The 25,340-nt window shown below is 40.6% G+C and overlaps 1 protein-coding gene across 2 annotated transcripts in view; it reads right to left on the bottom strand.

Annotated features, from left to right (window-relative positions):
* The window catches only part of LOC120802471 (polypeptide N-acetylgalactosaminyltransferase 10-like), a 91,691-nt gene that overhangs the window by 39,350 nt on the left and 27,001 nt on the right, over positions 1-25,340 (bottom strand). For both annotated transcript variants that reach the window (XM_040150330.1, XM_040150331.1), the window contains exons 2-4: positions 20,957-21,059; positions 19,386-19,524; positions 13,940-14,106 (exon numbers count right to left, since the gene is read on the bottom strand). In XM_040150330.1, coding sequence (XP_040006264.1) covers positions 13,940-14,106; positions 19,386-19,524; positions 20,957-21,059 — 409 coding nt within the window. The remainder of the gene's footprint in view (positions 1-13,939; positions 14,107-19,385; positions 19,525-20,956; positions 21,060-25,340) is intronic.

The following is a 25,340-nucleotide window of genomic DNA, read 5'->3' as shown; positions in this document are numbered from 1 at the left end:
TTGTACTGCTGCTGTCGACTGCTGTAAAAATATCCCAATGGGGATTGTTAGTCCTTGAGAGAGTCATTGTCTTTCTTGAAATAGATTTTGCTTAAATCACTGTTGTCTTTAAGGACTTTTAGGCTTTTAAACAGGCATCTTTGAAATGATTAACTTTAGCAATTACATTTAACTGCTGCTCCTTTCAGTGTTTTGAGTTGAGTAGGTAGTGTAAGGTGGTTAAGTTTAGACATTCTCCAGCCCAAGGATTTTGGAAGGATCATCCCTGTGTGCTTTATGCCTCCCTCTAGCATCTCTTTAACAGTAGGGAATTTTTTAATGACGAGAAACCACAGATAAGATGTTAAAAGCTTGTTTCAGAGTTTTAATCATATCTGCATCCAAAACCTACTCAGATAACTTAAATCCCCAATATTTTTTCTTTACATGTTATTATAAACTGGAGCTAAACTAAATAAATCGAAAGAAAAAAAGAATACAATCAACAACATAAGAGATGAATAATGATAAGAAGAATGAACAAGGAAGGTAAATGACAAGCATAGATGAGAAGAAAAGAAAGTATAAAGAGAGGAGTGCATTAAAGCTAATTTTCACAGCCATCATACATAATTAGAAGCAGTTTTTTGTTTTTTTTGTTTGCAGAGCAGGCAAACGATACAAACAACAAGCATGACACCAACATGCATCCTGATTAATAAATCACCAGTCTCCCTGTGCTTCAAATCAATACATTCAGCCAACATACAGGCATTTTCTAATGTTTCCTTATCCACTATCTGTCCATCCTCTAGAGCTGCTTTCTTCAATTTGCTTAACAGTCAAAATGGCTTCTCTGCTCTCCAGGGAAAGTTATTAAAACATAAAAAGTCTCTAGCTCAAACACCATCCTGTCTCATATTGTCCATTACTCATTGCCCATTTCTTTCCCTTTTTCCTCCCCTTCTCTTTTGCGTTGCGGTTAATGGTTAAATTGCGTTTATGATTGTTTTGGTACTAAGATTGCCCCCATTAGGCTGGGAGGATGCCAGTTATTTCCACTATTACAGATGCTAATGACACTCCTTGGGGAGCAGCTCCAGTTCTCAATTTAAACTTCAATTAAACAGAAATAATACTAACAACAACCTCTTTATTGAAACAAGACAAAACAAAGAACATGTCTCGTTCTGTGAAGTCGTATTCGTCCTGCGCTTTAAAACAAAGAGAAAATAACAACTAAAACTTCAAAATAGGATGAAAAAGAGTTTTGAGCATTATATATTAAATGAGGAGCACGTTTTGTCTGGGAAGAAGAGCAACATTAGATAATTTTTGACTCAGTTTGAGATATCACATCCAATTATTTCCTGACAAGCATTTATTAAGGACAACTCCTCCAATATGCCTTTCTCTGTCAGTCTCTCCCTTTCCGCTAACATGCCTGGACACTTACAGGTGCTAATGAAGTCAGCCTCCCCGAAGAACAGCTCTCATCTCCAAAGTACACTCCAATTAAAAAGGAGGGAAAAAAATAAACACTTGCTACAACAAGATAACGTGCTCCACTGCTTTGTGCTGCCTCTCGTGTAAATACATCACCTTTTACCCACTGGCCCTGAAAACAGGGGAGGAAACAAAAGTATCGAACAAAAATTAAACCAGAGCGTGGGTGAAGAGCGAGGCAGATGGGAGAAAAATGAAGGGGGACGCTGCCACACGTCAGCTGTTATCGGGGCCAGAGGTCTACTGTGGTTCTGAACAGGGTCTGTAGGACTCAGCTCTATTGAAGCAGCATCACGTGGTGGAGCGTGTACCTGCACGTCTACATGGTCAGACATGTAGATGACAGATGGTGAGCAGAGAAATCCATGGAGAAATTAGCCCATTAGCTGAGCTAACCTTGAAAGTATTGGGGAGGTTGGGAAGCTGGAGCGAGACAACTCTCCCCTGCAGGGAGAGCGAGGGCTGAACATCCTCCCTGCATGGGCTGCGAAATTCAATTAAGGCCTAATGAAGAGTGAGCTGACCTCCCATCACCATCATCGCCATCCTCCCTCTCCTCCCTCCCTCCATCCATCCAGCTAAAGCTCATCATTGACTGTAGCTGGGCAGGTTAGCAGGTCTATGTTTGATTTCACATAGACTTGTGATGTCTCTCTCCACAGAATGTGTGTCTTTCTGTCTTACTTCCTCCTGTCATTATTAAACTGCATTCCTCTCCTAGTGGTCTCTTTCCATCCCCAACTCCCCTGAAAACCTCAAGTTTTACAAATTACATCTGAAAAATGTCTAATACATGTGTTCAGACTCGTTCACACCAGAAAAGGGCGAGGCAAAAGTCACCTGAGCTTCTTCGCGAAAAAGGTGGTGCTAGAAGCTTGGTGACGTGACGACTATTCGCAGGGCTAGTTGGTGAACTACTGTGCCTGGCAAGCTAATGGCTAATATGGTGGAAACATACTAACACTTGTCAGTCACAATCATGTACGTTACAACGTTATAGTAGCTCTCCGAGGTAGCTTGGTAAATGTCAGCCAGCTCATTTGTTTGGTTGCTTGTGGACCATTTATTTCCCCACCAATTTCAACCATGTTTTAGATGCTGCTGTGACCAAGCTTTTACACAAAATCTACCACGTTGGCTTCTTTGCTTGGTTTCATAAAATTTTAACCACTTGTTAAATGTCACCACGATCATATTGTCACAATACAGTTCCACTAATAATATCATCAGACTCATGAAATTATGTTCCACACACCAAAAGAGCTCAACACACTGCAACTTAAGGAAACACATGCAATTACAAGTTGGCATAATATAAGCAAATGAATAGCTCATCTTCACCAATTTAACAATATACTGAGCAGATAACACAACTACATCAAGTGCAATGCCTCGGGCTATCTTAGACACCACGGAATGCAATAGCTGTAAGGAAGAATCTCCTATCTAACAGGATACTGAGCTCCTTTATAATGTACCTGCACACAAACCACCGGACTTCTGCTACAGTATCAATCACACACTGCCTGTTGGCCTGACATGTGGCTCCTTTGCAGCAACAGAGCAAGAACTTTGCTACATCTGCTGCAAACAACGAACGAAAAACAGCTAACTGCACTAGCAAACTAAAGCAGTGTATTTAGCCATATTTTTGTATGTCTTAGTGTTTAGAAGATAGGGAAAATATGAAAGTACAGCACGGAAGTGGACTATGCTGCAAGAGTGGTTAGAGAAGTTTCTTTAGACTATTTGATAGACTCCTTTTAATATTGGATAGTACTTTTTTACGGTTAAAATTCTGTAACTGTTAGAATGCAACTGATTTGAATCCAGTTTGAGCCACAAAGTCTCCAGAGCCAACCTTCAAACCTACAAGTGGTCAGTGTGTGATATTTAAACCATTGTTTTTTTCCTTTAACTGCCTTGTAAAAGAGAGGAAAAAAAAAAAAAAAAAAAAGAATTCATTGTGTTATATCACTACCAATAACTCAGTAAGTACACTGACTTGGGCAGAGGATTTATTTATGCATTTACATGATCGGCAATCGGCTGATTTCCCTGATGAGCTTTTTTCGCTTACGCCCACAGAATGTGTGGTAGCGTAAAGGATGCAAGAAACGAGGAATATAAAAGAGGACTGTGAAACAAAGGTACTCGTTTCTGTCATCATGACAGCCATTTTGCCAAATCGTGATTTTTCACCTGTCCTGCTGCCACCAGACTGTCAACCCAGCGCTAATGCTTTCTCACACTGCAAAGGGAGTAAGACAATCAGGTAATGGTTTGCCAGTAACTGATGTTCACATGCTCGATTTCAGGCTCAAGACTCTGAAACATTATTACCATCTCTGAATTGACCTTTTTTCAACCTCTCAAACAAAGAGGGTGTTCCTGCAAATGAGGTCTCAGCACTCATCTCAAGCTAAAAGAAAGACGAAAGCCGGGAAAGCCAGAGAAATGACATCTTCATTACACTCTTCTGTTGGATCCCTGCTCTAATTAGCTATTTTATTCATTCGGCTATTTATTCATTTCATTGTGAAGGTGCCTTTTACATTTTTGTCTATTTCAGGTCACCATAAGATGTGCCAGAGATCTGTTGATGTTGACATTTCAATTATATGGTTTTATGAAAGTCAAATTACTTAATTCCCCTTTGAAGCATCTACCTCAACTCTCTCTCACTGTCTTTCAGTGTTCCCAAATGAAATATATCAATTTCTACTGTTTTTCAGACGGTTGTCTAATTGATCCCACGAAGCACTGGACAGTAACTGAATAATTGGACAATTAATCCGGAGTCGGTGACAGGTTTCCATCGCATGAGGTGATACTGCAGTGTAGCTCATTGGTCCTTCCTGAGAGGGATTGTCTCTGTCAAAGCCCACAGTTAACCATGATGGATACATCTGGACTTGCACTGTCCCTGGTTAAATGAAACTCTTTTATGTAGACGTCTGGGCCCAATAACTTGCCAGAGATGAGATATTAAAAGGGAAATATGAAGGCATCCTTTGGCTGACAAAATCTTTTTTTAACCAAGTGTCTCCTTGGTATTTTAGGAATCTTTAATAACACAGCAAAAGCATTATTGATATAAATTTTCTAATGTGGCCATTTTGCGTTGTACAAGACCATTAGAGTGATAACTGATAACTCAGAGCTGACGCAGCAGCTGGCTGACCATTTAGTCCAAGCAGAAATGTGAGTGTCATGTAAATGCAGTAAGGTCATCCTCACGAGACAGTGTCCAACATGGACGAAAAAACGACCAAACACAATTCTGCAGCGGAGAATGAAGAACACACAGCTAGTGAGGCTATGAATGCCACAGAGTGGCAGCAAGAAGCACAGCTGAACTATAAAACAAAAAAGTAAAAATAGTGATACTAACAGTCGCCAACCGACCAACCAAAATTTTGAGGGCTACAAATCTACAATTTTTTTGTCAGTCAGTCAGTCACAGTTTTCTTGACTTCATTCCCCATTGTCAGATCAAAGCAAGGCCACCATGACCACCAATGCTAATGCTTTAAAGAAAGCATGAAATGGGTATTACATGGAGACTTACGGGGCTGGATTGGTCACTTGTTTCTCTAGCTGATGGAAACAGCCATCATTGAAAAAAACCACCTATCTGAATCACTAAGGTATGGATGGCAATTCAGAAGTCTGGAACCTGACTAGTACCAGTCGCTTCAAACATAAAATCTTACTCATGAAGACACAGCAAATTTTTAAGTGAGATGTTACTGCTTTATGTTTCAAACCAAACCCTGTTTCAAAAGGAATTACATCAGTAGTATCAGAAAGTATTTTTGAATCAATTTTTAAAATGTACATACAATTTTATGATATCAACAGATCTCCGGTCATATCGTTCAGCCCAAGGACCATCAGACTTCGACCAGCTGACTCTCTGAGTGTGAAATCAATAAGCAGTAAATTCTTTTTATGTCTACTTTCTCCCTGTGATTGTGTATGTTTTTTGTTTTTTTTTTTTAACATGTTATCAACCAGGTCTGCATGGTACTCAGCCTTGGGCATGCCATAACATCTTATCTGATGATATTTCCTTTTATCCAGAAAAGAAAGGTTTCAGCATGGGATGTTTTAGTTTTGTTTTGTTTTGTTTCAGTCTTAGCCCCTACTCAAAACCCAACAGGTGCAAATTGGGAAGAAAAATTGGTCCCTCTGCCTTCTCTATGATGGATTTCTCCCTTTATGATTGTTGAATGTCAGTGGGAACCGAGAAAAGAGGAACAACACTTCACTTCAACACTCTTTGATTGAGGGACCGACACTGAAACCTGACATTCACTGTTGCCAACAATCTTCTACTGAGTAGAGTTTTCCGAGTCAAAAGCAGCAGACATTAGCAGGGAGTGGAGGAGTGAGGTCGGTAACATGACAGCCAGCAGTCCTAGCAGCCACTGAACCTGACAGATCTACCAGAGTCCGATTTAGGAGCTTTGTTCATATGATCTCTGAAAGAGATGAATAATGGAAATCACACCCACATACTGTGTAACATATGGCAGTCCGAGTTGGTCAAAGCAGATCAGAGAGAAAAAAAAACAAAAAAACGGGAGAGAAAATAAATGAGAAAAACCAGGAAAAGGAAGGGATGCTAAATAGAAGCTGCAATTTGAGCTGCGGCAAATGATCAGATTCAGCTTATCACAAGATTATCTGTATCAACATATGATACATAAGAGACTGAAGTAGAGGAATTCAAAACATTTGTTACTGGTAATTAAGAAACCGTGTCTTTATTAAACAGATCAGGTATGAAGGACAAAAGTAAACAAGCAGCCTTCACACTGCTATATGACATTAATTTCACTTTAATTCATCACTGACCACTTCCTGATCACTATTAAATCCTCGTGTTTAAATTCAGAGAGGTACGCCAACAATGAAACAAACGGGGACCGCTAAAGGCCAGCACCCGTCTCTCCCCAGCTCTCTCCACTTTAGCTATTTTTGTGTTTGAGATTTTTGTTAAATTATGTATTTCATCTGATTACTATGCAAAAGGTCATGGATTAGAGGTTTGTCGATTTTAAAGCTGGCAGGCAATGTCGGCAAAGTTTTAATTATTACACAGAACTTCCACTTTCCTGTGGAAGTTGGACAAAAAAGTTGACGGCAGCGTTTACTACTGAGTTCAGACTCAAAAACTTCTACATTTGAAACTTATTCAAGTCATTGTATCTGTCAAGATGGAGATTGCCAACTGTAATCAACCCAAACACCTCTGCTTTCAGCTTGATTCTACCACTGTAGTAATGGTGGCAGTAATGATCAATCAAATGTTATGAACAGCCTAATAAATATCAGAATATAGTAACAAAAAAACAAAAAAAACTATCACAATTTTCCTGAGCCTAAGGTGAAATCTTCAACTCACTTGTTTTGCCCAACCAACAGTACAAGAATGTATGTAATATACAGTGATGTGAAAGGGACAAAAGCAGTAAATCCTCAAATTTGACAAGATGGAACATGAGAATTTTTGCCATTTTTCTTGTTAAATGGACAAAAGTGAACTAATTTCAAGAAAAGGGAAAGAAAAAAGGCATTAAGAGAAGACAACAACTGAAAGAAGATGTTTGTGAAGTTTGTCACAGGAAAGATGTCAAGATGAGACATGGGAGCCAAGGCCATGTAAAGTGGAGGAAAAGAGTAAAAAAATTCAGACAAGTAAAAGATAAAGAAACACCAAAGAAAGACAAAAAAAACTTTAGAAAAACACACACACACAAACACACACACACACACACAGATTTAAAGGTAAGACAAGAGAAGCCCAAACAAGCAAAGACATTAAGAGATGAATCAGGGTCGACGTCAAGAGATAGGCAGAGGTGCTTAAGATAAGACTAGTGAAGAAAAGACAAAAAGGAAACAAGAAGAGACAAAGAAGGTATTGGACACATGGAGGGGAAAAAGAGAAGAAAAGTAAGAGGAGAGATGGAAAGAAAAGGAGACATTAAGAGAGATGAGGGGAAGAGGGGAGATAAAAACAGCAGGTTTCAGTGTTTGCATAATATCTGTGAGTCAGTGTTTTGCCTGAATAAACTGCTCCGACAACACGGAGGTGAGCAGAGAGAGACTGAGAAAGGCAGAGCGAGGAAGGGTATGAACATAAGGGAGCGGGGAGGGACTGAGATCAGTTTACAGTGACAAGGTGATAAGTAAGAGTGGATGTAAATATTTGCTAGATGTAATTTCAGTTTCTTTTCTTTTTTGTTTGCATATTCGTGGGTGGAACAGGAAATTATCATCCCCACTTTGAAAAGACGGGAGATTTTCACTAAGTGTGTGAAGCTGTTTCCTGCTAAGAGGTTGCATAATTTGGCAATAACAAATACTGTGCTATGCAAAATCAAAATTTTGCCAGTAAAAACCCAACAGAACTTCTCTTTCCTTGTGTAAGTGCGTTTACAACAGTAAAGGTCATTTGTCCCTACTTCCTGCTAAAACCCATAGGACTGTATCCTGAAAGTGTTGAAAAACACTGTTGAAAAACAAATAACTAACCTTTTTATGATGTGACAAGAGTATGGCAAAGGTCTGGTTAGGTTTAGGAAAAGATCATGGTTGGGGTCAAAATAAGTACTTAGGGGTTAAAGGACCTTGGTTGTCATGGTTACAATAATGCCCATGGGGTCAAGGTTATAGAACGGTCGAGGATAAAAGAAATAACGTTGACCACCGGTTTCCCGCAGGAAACAAACAATTGTCTCCCATGTCAAGGTCAAATGTTTTGTCAACGTCATCACATCACTAACTTCGTTGTTTGCTCCCGTCATAATTACTGCGGCCACTAGAGGGCTTGTGGGGTCTTTTTTTTAAATGGGAGGAAGGTGTCACTTTATACATGTCAACATGTGCTTAGCAAAGGCTTCAGACAGGAAAACGTCGCTGTTACAGCAATGCATTGGGATGAAAAGCAAGATCCCTACACTAAGCGATACAGCCTCCTCATCAAAACCATTTAATTCAAGGTCCGACTAAAACTGAAACTGATACGAGGGAGCTGCTATCGGTTTAGTTAAGTCAGTTTCCAGAACTGAGTTGATTCTTTGTAAATTGTGTTTATGCAGTCGCACTTTAAGGAACAACTACAGTATGTACTCTTTCACTAGAGCCCGTGCTCTCACTGTGCTGTCCTCCAAAAAAATTGGATATGTAAAACTAAATATAAACAAATAAAAGTAAGATCTGGATAATAAAGATGTCAGATCATGGCAAGGACACAGATTATGATTGTAGAACCAGTTGTAAATATGATTTGGGTGCGATGATTGAATCTCTTTCATTCTGGATCGGCTGGTGCTGACAGCTGGGAGATAAAATCATACGGTGCATAGTATTAAATATTTAGGCATTTTAACTGATTGTCTTCTGATCCTGTCACTGCCCGCCGTTCATTACGACTATCTGGTCTGCTGACATTAGACGTGTGACCGGAAGAAATAAGAACAGAAGCAAAGGGTCCGAAAGCAGCGAGGAGACTGCAAACTGTACTACGCTGAGTGAAAGAGTAGTTCTTACTTTATTATCCGCTTCCTGGGGCTTTGGTGCAGAGCTTATTGATGATATTATAAATTGGTTTCACAACCCCCACTGAAAAAAACTGTCACAAGGTGATTTCAATTCAGCTTCTGTCGTTTTCAGTGAGCTTGTCGTTTTCCTTTCTCAAGCAACATAATCAGGCCACTTTAACACACGTTCTGTTGTTACGTATCAGCTTTGCTAATAATATCTATGGAACCATCGGGTACTAACATTAACGTTAAGCTGGCACTTTGACCGAGGAGCTCAACTTAGGTTGTAAGTGGAATTTGGAATAACAAGTACACTAGCTAATGTTAGACTCCATGGAAATAATGTCAACACCTGACATTACGTCCAAATTGTGATGGCTAGCGTTCGCTAACTCAAAGGCATGCGGGCAGTCAAAACCTGACCTACTAGAGACGGCCCTCTTCAGTCTCCAGACCCAGAGTCCTTCAGAGTGCGCTCCGAATTTCAGTGGAGATCGTCGTTAAGTGTGTGGTGTCCAGTCTTTGTACGTTTCAATAATCTTAAAATGTGCTCCCAGCTTTGCTGACCCGATGAACGCACTGTATATGCAGATTTTACATTAGCAGGTTACTTCTGTGCATATAAACTGAGTCTGAGTATTTGCTTTCTTGTGTGCATGTATGCAAAGTCTGTGCCTCCCCAACCATCGCTGCTTATTTCTTGCAGTTGCTGTAAAGAGGGAAAATACTGACCAACTACCAGAGCCATTAACTGCACATAGTGTGTGATGCACCTAACTTCTAGGCTATCCATTTTCTTTTCACTTCTTTTAAATATGCTATGATAGTCAACTTGGACCAAAAACCTGCTTGAGATATCAGTGAAAATGAAGTTGCCCTTTCTTAACTGCTGTTACCTGCAATGTCATATGGTATTGCAGTTCCAAACAATAGCTGTTTGGAAAATGTGCCGCTGTGTTCAAGGACACTTGAGTCAGCTGCCAAGACAACAACCTTTGTGATGCCGAGCTCACTTATTCACACCAAATTCACATCATCTTGTTTGGAACAACAGACCCAATTAATTTAGTTCTTTTCAGCGGCCAATTCTCATTTTTGAGGCCCCCTCCCTGCTCATAACTACATCACAGCAACAAAGAAAATAGGAGAAAATTACCCAGTGTGATGGATTACCTAAAGGATCTTAGCCAAACATCTGTATGAATTTCAGACATGTCATGACATGAAAAGTGCAGAAAAAGTATAGAATAAGCCTGTACCGTACCTTGACTTATATTTTGAGCAGACAAAAACACATCGTTCTTATGTTTATTCATTTCACGCTGCTGGAGTCGGAGAGCCGAGTCTCAGCCCGTGTGAGGGAGAGGAGGCCAATTTAACTCAGAGGAGAGGAGCCAAAACTTCTGAACAACACTCCAGGCATTTGCAGCTATAGTCAAGTTTAGTATGAGAGTGAACCATTTAAAACGTTATTGGTAAACCTCAGTGTTTTATTGTCAGTCCTTCGGAATCAAATAAACAAAGTGTATTTTAAAGCTATCACATATGAACAGGGAGGCACAGAGCAGCCAACTACCTCAGAAAAAAAGAATTCAGTACTGGATCAACTGTAATAATGACTTTTTTGAGTATTTAGTGTATCCCCGAAATAAGATAGCGTAAGGCAGAGCTACTCAAAGGACCTCGTGGTGAGATTGTTTGCTCAACTGCTGTTTCCTAGATCAAGAGGGATCCTTGAACCTCAGTCAGCCTTTTCAGCCAACCTGGACGAGAAGTCCTCAAAGTGCTTAAAAAGGTGGAGACTGCATCTGCATCTGCAAAAGTTTGCCCACGACGACTGGGCAAACTCCGTTAGCTGACCAAATGATCAAAAACTCCTGGGTTGCAACTAAATAGGCTTGGAAGAAGCTAGATTTTTCCTCAAGTAGAATCAATGTGGAAATATACCCTATTATTATGGTTAAGTCTGCAGAGACATTATTAATAATATTACACTTGGGTCATATTTCTATTATATAGGCTATAAGGCAGGACACCGGTTTCATTTAAGGAAAGCATTATTTTGATTCAAAGAGCTGTATATCTGAGGCAAGTTTAACTTAAAATGCAATAAACTGCCATGTTCCCAAGAATAGATGCCTAGGGTGTGATAAATAATTGTGTCTTCACAGTTTAGCACAGTAACGGTTTTTTCATTTTCAGCCCAAACTGTGAAACCCTACCAGGCATGAAGCAACAAAACGCAGATGGTGTAATACACAGAATGCAGATGCATGTGCTGCTGTTTTACAGGAGAGCTTGCAGGAGCAGCTGCTGAAGTCTACATTCAGCTGGTACGTGAGAGCATTTGCTACAGAGCTTCTAACAGCTTAAAGAGACCTTATTCCTGTTAAGGCCGGAACAAGTGCAGTGAGAAAGAAGCACAACTTTTAGTCAGAAGCATAACTTTCAAAACGGCACGTACCTTGGTCTTTAGAGTGAAAAAAAAAATGGAAACGCAGGGCACAGCGGGGAATAAATAGACTCCCAATGAAAGCCATCTGACCCCCACCTTGAATCTGATGATCCTCAGCACACAACAGTCCCAAGGTGACACCATCAAACTCCCTCACAGCTCACATTCTTCCGCTCAGTGTTTTTCCCAAGCATTCTGGATGACTAAAAGCACTGCACAACCTCACTCTGAGTTCACACTTTGAGCACACTCGAGTTTGAAGCGACAAAGAACTCCAATATCCACCAAACACACTCTGTACTGAAAGAGAAACGTTTTCACCTTTAATAAAACACAAACTACAGCAGAGCATAGCAAGAGCGCAGACAAACAAATATAAATCGTCAGGTACCCTTTGAGTCTAATATGAATAGCTGTATTCACTATGATTTTTAAAAGGAGAGATGAGGCTGTTCCTGAAACTCGGCTCAGCAGCGAGACTATAATTACATGGCACAGAAAGCAGGTACTAATTAGCGGCCCAGAAAATATAACGGCAGTCTGAAAAACATCTCATCAACTGTTTATCTTCCTCGTGTCGGCTCTGAGGTACCACAACAAAATAGCATCAACTAATGTAAAGGGCATCAACTGTGGGGCCACCATGCTGCCATGGAGCAGAGATCAGCATCAAGGAAAGTGGCTGAGAGGGTTTGATGAAATGTGGGCGTATGCCTCACTCTTTAATACTACCTGTCCCTATGACACTGTAATATTCAACTCCGAACAGCCAATAAAATGATTCCCTCGTATCCTTTCTTCTTCTCTCTCCATATAGTTTTAATGCGTTATTTAATAACTAAGGAAATGGAATAGTGAACAGGAAATTATGCGTCACACGGTGGCTCTTAACCAGGCCTCATAATGAATATCTTGTTCTCGCCACCACTCAGACCCCGGTGATAATATTGCACTTGTCCCCCGATTTATTATGTAAGGGTTCAAAGCTGTACATTAACTCCTGAGTTCAGACTGATTAGGCCGACTGTGTGAGAATACTGATCCACAGCAGAAGCTGGATAATTCCGCCGCTAACCTCCCTATTACTAGTAGGGTCACAGAATGCCCTCATCACCATCTGTCAGATACTGCAGTCACTCCAAACACTATAATAATATGATCTCTGTGAGGAAGCTTGAGGCTTTGCATTTAAAAACTAATCCACAGTCCCAGTTTTGTAACAACCCCCCCCCAAAAAAAAAACAAATTAAACATTAATTGCAATATAAACAGGATAAAAATCACTGAGGATTAAAAAGATTAACAAAAAATATTATTATTATTATTTGTTTTTTTTAAAAATGAACAATTTCTAGCAGCCGGGGGAGAACGTGAAGCTCATTACACACCTGAAAACAAAACTACTGGATTTCACCTTATAAAAAGGTAACAGGAGAGACAACTTTGCTATTCTGATATTCTTTATTACTAGTGTGGGAACAAATGTAAAGTTCAGTCTGAGGATGGTGCAAAAAAAAAAAAAAGGGCCCATACAGTATAACTTAGATAATGTGGGTTTTTCCTTTATATCTCTAAATTTTCAGACATGTCAGACTCAGAAACTGTCATGCTTTGGCAGCCTCGGCTGAACTTGGGGTCAGCTAGCGACAGCGAGAGAACAGTCTAGCGTAGTACACGAGCACAGTTGGCATACCCACTCGCTAAGGTTTATTAAAATACCAGGGTAATAGCTGTCGTTCAAAGATCAGTGCGATGAGAGGCTAACATTTGAATGGAAAGTTTAGCATTAATTAGATTTTTTTGTAGATCTTGCATATCTTGTTGCATACTTTTATAGGCCATATTTATGTGCCAGTGCTCAATCACAAACCTCCATGAAATCACAAGTTAGACCAATATCCAGCGATTAAAAACGTCGAAGCCCGGATTTCACTGGTGCCCTGACACACCAGTGAAATTACAGTTTACAGGCACATGTACACACAAACACACTCTAGAGTAGAGCCGCGAGCATAGCAATGCTAGCTGCTCCCTGGTCTTGTTAATATATGACCAGCTGGGCTGTCGAGACACACTGAGTGTGTGTGTTTGTTTGTGTCTATTCCTCCTTCAGCCTGCACATGATATAGGAAAGCAAGAGTGTTTTGAGATCACATTTGGGCCTCAGCAGAAGGTAATAGTTTGTTTCTGAACGGCTCATTATTCATGCAACAGTCACCAACACTGGCAAACAAATGACTCAGTGGTTTGTGTGTTTGAAAGCAGTTCGTGTGCATGCATGAAAGAGGAAGAGAGACAAAAGAAGAAAATGCCACAGACCAATAAAAGTAGTTTATAACGGGCAAGCCCCACTGACTGCAGCTGGGCTCGCGTTCCTGTGTGAATGCGTGCGCACTGGCACGGGTGTGTTTTCAAGTCAGTGATGAGTGTGTGCCCTCTGTACCTTTGTCGCTGAAGTCGTCGACCAGGATGACCTCCGCGATGAGCTGTGGAGGAGAGCGGTTGAGCACGCTGTGAACGGTCCTCAGCAGTGACGACCAGCCCTCGTTGTGGAACGGGATGATGATGCTGGTGTTGGGCAGCTTCTCCGCATACAGCTTCTGTTTACAGCTACACAAACACACAAAACCAAACCAAGAAATGAGAGAGAGAAGCAGACAAGAGTGTGTCATCCCTGCTAAATGACAACCACGTTTTTAGCCACGCTTGCACTGTGGCTCCAGGGAGGGGCATGTTGGTTGGTTGATCCAACATTTTGGACCAGACTGAAACACCTCACTGATGGATCGGCTCCTTTAAGATTTGATAAAGAACCTGAACGTTGCAAGAAAGGCTGTAAATGCAACACTGCTAGCGGTTAGATCAAAATATAAACCTAATATGATAATATAATACTCTAGTACATAGTTCCCTTCGAAAGTCTTTGCAGAAAGCCATTTTAAACATTTACAGTATAGATGTTGGCCACAGCATAGTTGTATAAAATTATTCAGTATGTTTCTGTGATGAGGCTACCGTTTACATTTTCAGATCTTAATTGACAGTGGGAGAGGAAATCTTCTGGAACCAGTGATGCTGCCCTTTTCTTCGTTGTACTGCAGTGCTCTCAACCAGCCCAACCCCAACAATATGTTGCTCTTTTAATAATAATGTAATGAAGCATAACACCTGCTGGCTTGCCCTTCCGCCCCCTCTGTCTTACTCTCTCTAAGAAATCTGTAGAGACAGTAATTATCTCTGAGTCTTTTCAGGCCTCTCTGGCTGCCTAAAACTCCCTCTGTCTCTCGATCATGTCATTCAGTCTGTGAGTGCGAGTGAAATGAATGAGTGAATGCTGTTGGGAGGTCTGGGCCCACTGAGGACTGATGTGGCGCCTGGCTGTCACGACACCTGCCACTCTGCTGTCACTTTGACCAATCAAAGAGATACACCAGCTCCAGCTCCCCTCTTCGCCATACAGTGCAGCCCGGTCTGCCCCTGTTTTAAATCATCTGGGCCCTTGTGATGGTGGCTAGGAGGTCCAGAGCGGCCCTGACAAGTAATTTCTTTGGTTCTGCTGAGAGGATTTCAATCTTAGACACAATTGCCCCTTCTGTCGAGTCAGCCTTTGACCACCTCTCATTGTTGGTCTGTGCATGACTGAGCCATGCGCAGTCATGGTTTTCAATTCAAACCCATCGCATTGCTACTCAAAAATGAGTTGCAAATGTTTGCTTTCCATAAACCAGAAAGTCTGCTCATCCAGAACAATCACTGAACAGAAAAGCAATGGCTTAGACACTTTCAATAGTGCTAATCCACAAAAAACACAAAAGCTTTGTACATAACAAGTACTTATAGTGGCAACAGATTTACCATTTTAAAATGAGAATAGTTTTCTTTATTACAATAGTCAGTAATAATCAGTGTTCATTTAATTCAAACTGCACAGTGGCTCGGCCTCTAACTTCACCATATCACGTCATTAGCAGCCTCGGCTAATTATAAGCTGGATGTGTCTTACTTCAGGACTCCCTGTTAACTTTACTGTTGTGCTGAGAGAAAAAAAGGACAATAAAATGTACAAATAAAACATTCATTCAACCTCACTCTTCCAGGGAAAATGCCTCTGAGCAGTGGTCATGGAGCTCATAAAGTCTTGCATCTAATGCCCCACTGGCTCCAAAGCTTCACTGCTACTCCACCTCAGATTTCACAGCATCTACCTTTGTTCCCTTGACAGTGATGAGAACATACAAAAAATTTTCTGTCAAGTGCTAATTTGATAGAATATGCTGCGGTGTTTCTGATGGCTAATGCTTTATAAGCTCACAAGATGCAGGAGCTCTATAAATATGAAGGGAAGAACGAGAGAAAACATGAACTGTGTCCCAAAGATACCTTGAGAGGGAACACATTTAAAACTGCTTTCAACATGAAAGCGACGGCAGGGTCAGCAAAAGGCTCTTGTCAGGTAGAGGGAAGGCGCTGAAGGCTGATCTGTGGCAAAATCGGGTCAGCAGGTCCCAAGCATACCAGACGATATTTATAGTGTTTATGGTGTGTTTATTTTCAGTATTTTGTTCTTTAATGAGTCAGAGGAGAGCTGGAACAGACCCAGCAATCTGTACTGTAGCCACAGGTCCATGTTGCTCATCATTTATTCTGTATACCTCCATACCTTCAGATGGCTGCCTCGGTTCTTAGCTCTCTCGTGCTTTCACTGTTTTTGTTTATTTGTTCTACCTTTTGCAACTCCAACATGAGTACTTTCACTAGAGAAGAATTGCTAAACATCTGACAATTATTCACCAATCTTCAGGAATGCAGAAAGTTTCATGGAGATTTTGGTTGGAGGACCATCAGCTAGTATGTCTGAACCACCTCAGCTATTTCCTTCAAACAAGTAGGAGCAGTCCCTAAGGCTGAGAAAAGCCACCCTGCGAAAAAAAAAACTAATGTTGGTCACCTGTATCTGCTATGTAATTCTCTTGGTTTCAACCGAAAGCTCATGACAATAGTTGAGGGGTTGAAGCTTAAATCATCTGGTAAATAAAGTGCTTTGCCTTCTGGCTCAGCCTCGTCACTATGACAAATTCAGTCCAGTACAACACCTGAATTACCACTGACAATAACAACTAAGACTGAAAGGAACTCAGTCATTTGTTTTAGAGGTATACTGCCATATCCATAACCAGCTTAAGTGTTGGGCAAGTGACCTGTTGGTGGTGCTAGATGAAGAGTGAGAGGAAAAACAAAATATCAGGATTTATCCTCTCAGGATCATGAATGTCTGAAAGAAATTAAATGGCAGCTTGTACTGTATTTCATTCTGGACCAAATCGTTGGACTGAAAGACCATCATTAGATTGCGACATTGTATCAAAAATTAGTGGCTATATCTAAAAAAAAAAAAAAAAACTGCTCCTGGATCATGGTCATACCCATCACCGTCTGCTTGATGCTTCCATTAAATAAAAATTCCCATTCCTATATAAGGAATGGGCAGTTTGCTATGAAATTTACTGAGCACATTCATGCCCTTAACAACTTAACAGGATAACCCCTTTCCATTTTGGACACTCTATGAGCTTTCTGCTGGCATCTTCTTCAGGCCCAGAATGTCAACACTGCACGCACGATCTCTCAAAGTGTATGAGGCGAATTTCCAGTACATTTTGTTGACATTCATGCTCCCAAGGCGATGAACCCACTGAGTTTTAATGAGCCAATGACTTATCCATTAACACTACAGATTAGCAAAACCCACAATATGTCATCTGTTCCATCCAACTGTTTTATACATTGGAGTACAATACACACAGAAATATCTGGGGGTCATTACAGGGAATTTTCTTTTTTGGGAGATTTCACTTTTGTCCTACTATGACCAATGTGGTAAAATTAGAATTTTCACTTTCTCTATTCTCTTTACTCTTCTTCTTACTGAGGAAATTCCCCTATAAAAATAACCCTATTTCCACAGCAGTTGGAATAAAAGCTGCTCCAGTGCAACGCAGAGCACATCCATCATCAGTTCTTCACACCTTGTGCACAGAGGGGGGGAGGCATCAATGACACTGATAATTGCTGTCAAGAACATGGTTTATAAGTACATAGGTGCTACGTGGTGTGTAATCAGCTTCTGTCTGTGTAAAGCTACGTCTCTCCTGTGAATAGACTGGACAGGTTGATAACTGGAACAATTGTTCCAAACAATGCTTGTTGTAATGAGTTGGGACAGATCCAGCATGGGAAAATAAAGGTGTAAACAATGCTCAAAACACGGTTTGGTGTTAGGTTAGATTTGTCCTATTGGCCACTGTTATCCCAGGGTCCAATCCAACTACTAATAGTTGTATATATAGATATATCTATCTATATATCTATATTCTATATATATCTCTCTCTCTCATAGTATGTGTGTGTGTGTGTGTATATATATATATATATATATATAGATATAGATATATAGTGTGCCACTGATAATGTAAAGCCTGTCTGCCACTGACTTATTGATTTTTCATTTTTCTGGCATTTCACCAGGTCAAAGTTTGAAACTTGAATGTTTCAGCTCTCAGTAAGTCAAGTCTCACAGAAGTGAAGTCCACTCCATGTCCAAGTCTACAGCTCTAAAGGCACTTGCAGTATTTCGGGAATTTGAAGCCAATAGAAGTCTTTCGGCTTTGTCATTCTCTAGCTTAAAATTTACATTAAATGCACACAGGCATGCATACCCACCATTTGTGTGTTTTATAATGCCTCCAAATCCAAATTTAAAGAAATCAACAACTTTCTCTTAAATTCATCACCAAACTCAGCAGAAATGTATAAACCCTTTGACTCTATGTCTCTCCTACAATCAGATTTCACCTGTCCGACCTGCTGGCCACTCTGTCGTCCACTAGTCAACCTTATTTTTTTGGAAAAACAACCATCTGCCACGAAGGGCAACGAGTCTTCAATCCAAAACTTCACCAGGTGATTCATTTTTCCTCTCTGGTTGATGGAGTGCCAATCTGTGAAATAACCTGCTGCAATCTTTGGCTGGAATGAAAAGCCTCAGACTCTTGGCCCTCTGTGGCCTATTCCTGCCCCTATTCAGATGAAACTGCTCATACAGACCACGAAGATTTATTTTTTTGGAAAAAGGGCAGCGTTGCCCGAGGGTATGGGGACTTTACTGGAAATTTTTTAAAACAAAGTGTTTTTCGTTTGGTCACTGTTGCACAGTCCATAAAAATGACTAATGTAGCAGATTGAAATGGGATGAAAATCCCCAACGTGATGGAGATGGGACTGCAATGACAAAAATATAATACATCTGTTTCCATTTATTGACTCATAAAATCTAAGTACTACTACTAAATACTATTAAAAATATATTAGTCATGATGTAAAATGAGGCAAAACAACTTGTCAATAAATGATTGTGCAGATGAATTGTAGGTAGTTTATCAATATTTTTAGTTTATCATCAATCATTGTAGTTGCATCATGAAATTTGTATAATATTGTCAGTTATCATACACTTATATTATTATCATTATAAAGCAATTAGTAAGTCAAGATTTTTCCAAAGTTCTTGCAAATGCAGCTGAAAACAACCTTTCTACTTTAGCTTTGCATTAACAAGCAGTCCAGTTTAGTAATTAATAAATGTAATAATTGTGCCCAAATAAATAAAGTACAGCTATGACTCTGAAGATCCATGCCTTTGGAGGAACCCTTAAAGTACTGTCCAATTTAAAACTCTGTAAACATAAACTTGTTTGAGGCATCAAAACTTCTGTGCAATGGTTCCTGAAAGGTTTTGAGCAAAAACTGGCCTAAATAGCTTATCTGGACACGTCATCTCTTGCTCTCCCTCCACTCTCCCTTAGACAAAAAAATGAACACACAGGACTCACTTTGGGTGGCGGATGTCAGGGAGGGAGCGGTTGAGGGAGATCCGGTCGCTGACGTAAATGTTGAATCCGTTCTCTCTGTAGGCCTGGTCGACCCGGTCGGTGTCGGTCAGGGGGAACGGCTTCCCCTGTTCACCGTTACCTGCATCAAACACACAGATTTCACTATGAAGTTATGTATAAGACCTCACTGCAGTAGTTCCACTACACTACATCCCTTCTGCCGACACGCAGGCTGTACAGCAGTTAGCAAAAGTCTACACACCCTTTAAAACATTTGCTAACTTAAATGTTTAAAGGCCAAATGGAAAAAAAAAAAAAAAAAAAAAAAAAATCAAGTTTCCTCACTTTCATTTGAATAAGATAATGAGAAAAATCAAGGTTTAAATAATCTGGCAATTTTTAAAAGTGATGCAACTTAACGTTGGGAGTGTCCTCAGACCAAAACCAGATGAGCGGGTTTTTGCTGTGAGACTGAACACAGATCCCAGACTAAATAAAAATCCCATCATGTGCCAAACTCATCATCCACCAAAGCTTTATCATGACTAATATTTTTCAGGGGGAGGGCAAGTTTCAAGACTTTTCAAAGTCCTTTGAAAACCAATATAAATGGTAAATAGGGCCAATTTCGTCACTGAAAAAAAGATCCTTTAAGTCCTTAAATACAGAAAACCTATCAGAATGACTATTATTAGACAATTATTTTGCCCACGGAATACAGTCATAGTCATACTTTCTGCACGTTTGGATTCATGTTTAAAATGCCTGGATTCAAACACAGCAAAAGTCCAAAAAGTAAAAATAGGACAGAAGAAGACAAAAGAGGAAAAAAAAAAGGGTAAAGAACAAAACACCACATCCAGAAGAAAATAACTGAATAAAACAAATTTGTCTACAACCACAGTCTGTATATATAAAAGCTTGGACATTCAAAGGAAGAAACCTGCTGATGAAACATGATGAAACAAATATGAACATTAATGGCTAAACTGCAAAAGACAGTTTAATATTTTTTCAGCTTCATATTATGCTGATTTATTAAAAGGAGAAACGGGGACCTCTGGATACCCGGAGAACAAAAACAACCCTCATCATTTACAGACATGTTTCATTAAGCAGAAATTATCCACTTTCCATCCTAAAAGTAACAAGTGCGGGAAAATAACGTTTAGACTTTATTGGCTAATTTCAGGGATAAACCATTTACAGCTAATTTATTATTTGTTTGTATAGAAGATGATTTCCCTGAACAGAAAATAAAACAGAGTTTGTGATTATTGTAGCAGATATAAACTATATTTATGATAGCAGAACTGCATTCAAAGCAAAGATTTACACCACTGCTGCAGAGCTGGAGAGCAATCAGACCCAGAGAGGGAATAGGAGCATTTGTGCGTGAGAAGAAGTTACTCTGGATATTTGAGTATAAATGTAAGAATCTTTCCTCATTATGTACGGGATTTTTTTTGCGCAACTGTGAACATTGTGTGCCTGATGAATATGTCGAGTAGTTCTCATCTACATTTGAAACAATATTTATGAGGAGGGGCTGGGAGGAGTTTTGGACCTACCAGATCGAGAGGAGTCTCTTTTGATTGCTTCGTAGTCGTGCCAGTTTTTCCTCCGTACGCCATCGCGTCCCACCTGAGCGTCTTTCCCCATCCGGTTAACCCCCTGTGGACACACATAAGCACATAAAAGGAAAGTCGGGAATGCTGTCATACCCATACAGACAGTCCTGCATTTGTTCTGCGTTGAAGGCTGGTTTAAAGGGCCATACAATTAGTTTGTTACAGCCTAATTGCATATCACACTTCATTACATTTCTGCCCATCATTGCCCAAATACACCGGGGGCTTTCAGATTGATTTCCATGGAGCCATTGGGTTTACGTATTTTAAGTGCCATATGAAAGTGAACTTCCAGAAACTTGAAACTCACATGACAGTGACCAACTCAAACCTACGAACATACATTGAATGTAAAGCAGAACGAGTAAGGACCATCTTTACTGTCACTTTAAAGGACACAAGGGATCTGAGACTTGAGAGCTGGTTACCAAAAATTACCAAATTCATGACCTATGTTGTGGAATGAAACTAAGGCGTGGGAGAAGCAATAAGCAGACATGGACACGGTTGCAAGGATTATTTAAATGTGGTCATCTCTTGAATTTAGAAAGATTCATGTTTAGTAGCTGATTATAAAATCTCAAACGTCATATTGTCTATAAATGCACCACAAGTCCCCGCTTGTCATTTTAGTATCAAGTGACAATAACCGATCAAATGTGATGGACCGGTAATTGTGACTGATTATTTATGTCAAATGTTCAAGTCTCTAAATACATTTTCCCCATTACCAGGATTCCTTTGAATGCCCACCCAAATAGTACTTTGGTAATTATTATTTATCAACCTCAGAAATTTGTCTGGAAGTTAAAATTGCAAATTGAACTGTGCCACGGTTCAATCGTGGCACAGTTCAATGCACTCCAGATTGGAAAACTGACTTCGCCTATGAGAAATTAGCTGCAACACTTTCTTTGCAACTGAATCTCTCGTGCTGGATACGTTCCCTGCCAGCCCACAACACTCCACTCCAAACCTGCAAAGGTTCACCCACGACAAATTAATCCGCAGTTTCCACAAAACACTGTGAAATGGTCAGCAGTACTGTAAAAGATGCAACATTTGTTGTTATGGAGCTAAAACACGCAGAATCACCATTGTGCACTTTTGCACCCTGTCAAACCATTATACAACAGTGCAACACACACACACACACACAAAACAAGATTCTTTTTCCCACTACTCTGTCAGTATCAGTGTCAGCTAAGAGATTTCTCCAGAGCACAGGCCTCTCACTATCCAGCAGCGCTCTGGTGAGAGTCTATCCATAGAAAGTGTACTCTTCTATTTCATGCTTGACGACCCTGTGAGGAGAATATCAATGCTATGACGCACAGCCCCTCGGAGGCCTTATATACACAACCACACACATTCAGACAGATACACTGCGGCTCAGCATACAAAGGCAGAAGCAGTTTCTTCTTCCACTTAATCATTCTACACATTGAGCGACTTCCAGTGACTCTGCATCATGAATTACAGGATCACAGCACAATGGAGAAATAATTAGCTTGATGGGAGAAGGCAATTAGTGAAACACTTTAAATACAAATGGCACCACTGACTGCATGAAATACTGTGAATTACTAATCAGGCCGCTGGCTTAGAGGAGTATGACACCGAATAAAAAAAAAAATTAGTGTACAGTATGTACACACGGTGATGTGGTTTGAAGAGTCTTGGTATGAGTGTGAGTCTTTGTGCTCTTGTACTTTTTGATGATGGTGTTTTGGAAAGTAGGGACATTTTATCTGGTTCTCACTTTTTCAAATGGCTGATTAAGGTTTAGGACTTGTTTTTAGGGTTAAGTGTAGCGTTAGGTTTAGGTTAAAGTCAGGTTAAGCTGCGGGTTACTTAGCATCACACTGTGTGGAAATGGATCTGTTCGCACATTGGATGACATCTGGGAACAGAATGTCCCCATAAGGTTAAGTATGTAGAATAAAATGGCTTAAATATTTTAAAAACAATCAAAAAACGCCTTGATTTGCACTTTCACATCATCTCCAGTTTAACAACATTATTCAGAATTGAATGTTTACTTGAGATTCCCAGTCTCTTCCAAAGAAAGCTTTTATATAAACCTCTTTATAATTGTCTGTGACGATTCCTAGTCATCCAGGTCATGGTATTTGCAGTTGCTATATGAAGGCAACTGAACTTGCTTGAGGTTCTTGAAGACATTCACCTCTCATCCAAAAGACTTCTTAAGGTCTAACTGACTGGTGGGGGACCCAGGCATTTAACCTCTTGTAGGGCGGCTAACACCTCGACACTCGCTGAGATCACATGGGAGTCGTTGATCCACCTGGCCATCATTTAAGTCGTTAGGGTCACGAGACATTGAGTGAATGGGTGTTCAGCTGCATGGGGAGGGATCTCAAGACCTCAAATGAGTGTCCCTTGTCCTGTAGATGTAGGTGGACTATTGAGTCCTGACCTGAGGAGTTGGTTCTCCTATGTTGTGCCATGCGCTTGTGAGGTGGTTCTTATGTTTCCCCAGAGTACAGGTCTGTTCCTTCTTCACTGTATTGAACTGCATACACTACATCGCTCTGCTTACGTCTGGGTGTTCTGTCCTTCGGGTGGACAAGGATCTGCCTCAAAGTGTTTCTGGTCCTGAAGTTCACGGTGAGCCAATGTTTGTTGAAAATCTTCCTGAGTTTTTCAGATACGCCTGCAACGTAAGGGATGACAGTGTTGTTCCGTTTATTGTTGTTGTCTTCTCTTTCTGTTCTGTATCTTTTTCTGGTTTTGATGAAAGCCTGTTTTAAGTGCTTCCCTGATGTGTTTTTGGTCCTTCTCCTTCCCCCCGGTCCTTGTGGGCACGTTCTGAGCCTTGATGGTGTAGGATTCTGATAACCCCCTGCTCATGCTCCAGTGGGTGATGAGAATCAAAGAGTAAATATTGATCTGTGTTTGTGGGTTTTCTTTATACTTCAATGTTGAGGGTTCTGTCATCTTCAATGTGCACCTCATGCTCCAAGAAGGCCAGACTATTTCCTCTGACATCCTCCTGCTGTCCACCACATCGATGTGTTTTGTGAAAGCGTCCACTACCTGTGTTTTGATTTCAACCCAGGTGTCGTGTCTGTACCTAGACCAGTGGCTTGGAGCAGTTCCTGTGAAGGAGATCAGGGCTCTGCTCTCTACTTCTTCCATTTAGAGATTGGCCACTACTGGAGACACCGGTGAACCCATGGCACAGCCATGCTTGTGTCTGTAGAAACCCTCATTGTACTGGACAAAAGTGGAAGTCAGGCAGAGGTCAGGCAGGGCTCATATGTGGTCTGAGTTGAGGTTGGTTCTGTTGGACACTGTCCTATAGCAGACATTACAGACTTTACTGCTTCCGGGTGGGAATGCATGTGAAAATTGAAGTGACATTAAAGGATACCATGGTTTCATCTGAGTCCAGCTTTATTTTTTCTATCTCTGTTGGCAAAATCCTGGGAGTTTTTGATGCGGTTTGGAGTGTAACCAACCAGAGAAGGTAGGGTGGTGGCTAGGTGTTTGGCAATGCTGTAGGTAACCGAGTTTATGCTTCTGATGATGGGTCTGAGCGGGGCTCCTTCCTTGTGTATCTTAGGGAGTCCATGAATGGCTTCCCTGGGGTACAAGCGGTACCATAGCGACTCTTTATAATTCCTCCATGCAGCATTCGACCTTTTAGGAAACACAGAAAACCTTATATGCTTTGAGAGTGTTTCGGGCTGTTTGTGTGATTAATGTGTAACCTATTATTCCATCCACTGACTGGCCTCTGCTTACACACAGAGATTCAGTGTAGGAGCCTAGTATAAAAATCTATTCAGCTCCCCCTTCTTCTCTTCTTCTTCTTCCCTCCCTTCTGCTCACCTCCCCGCTCGTCTTTTCCTCTCTCTGTCACAGTCAGACGCCCTCTGTGTGTCACACAAGGACCTGACCAAAAGCAGGAGTCCATCTGTGCAAATTTATACTAAAAAGAAGCAAGATTGTGCCGCCCCATTTCCTCTTGATTAAAATTTCAGTGCACGTTACCATGATATTCCTCTGGGGCTTTTCTTGCTGCTCAACAAGACCTTGAAAAAAAAGACAAGGAGAGAGGAAAACTTTTCAGCTAATGTGTGCACATGTTTAGTTTTGTGGAAGCAGAACGTGGGTGGATGCTGAATAGAAAGAAGGTAATTGAGACAGACAGTAACGGAGGATGACTATGAGAAAGACGGAATCATCCTGAGGAACAGATGGGGGATGCGATCACGTGTGTTTGATCAAAGTGGGGTAAGGCAAGTAAAAGGACGCTGCAATGGAAAGCCTTTAATTCATAACACATTCTCCCCTA

This window comes from Xiphias gladius, chromosome 17, assembly GCF_016859285.1.
Source record: "Xiphias gladius isolate SHS-SW01 ecotype Sanya breed wild chromosome 17, ASM1685928v1, whole genome shotgun sequence".
NCBI lineage: Eukaryota > Metazoa > Chordata > Actinopteri > Istiophoriformes > Xiphiidae > Xiphias > Xiphias gladius.
This window is presented reverse-complemented; position numbering and strand designations above follow the sequence as displayed.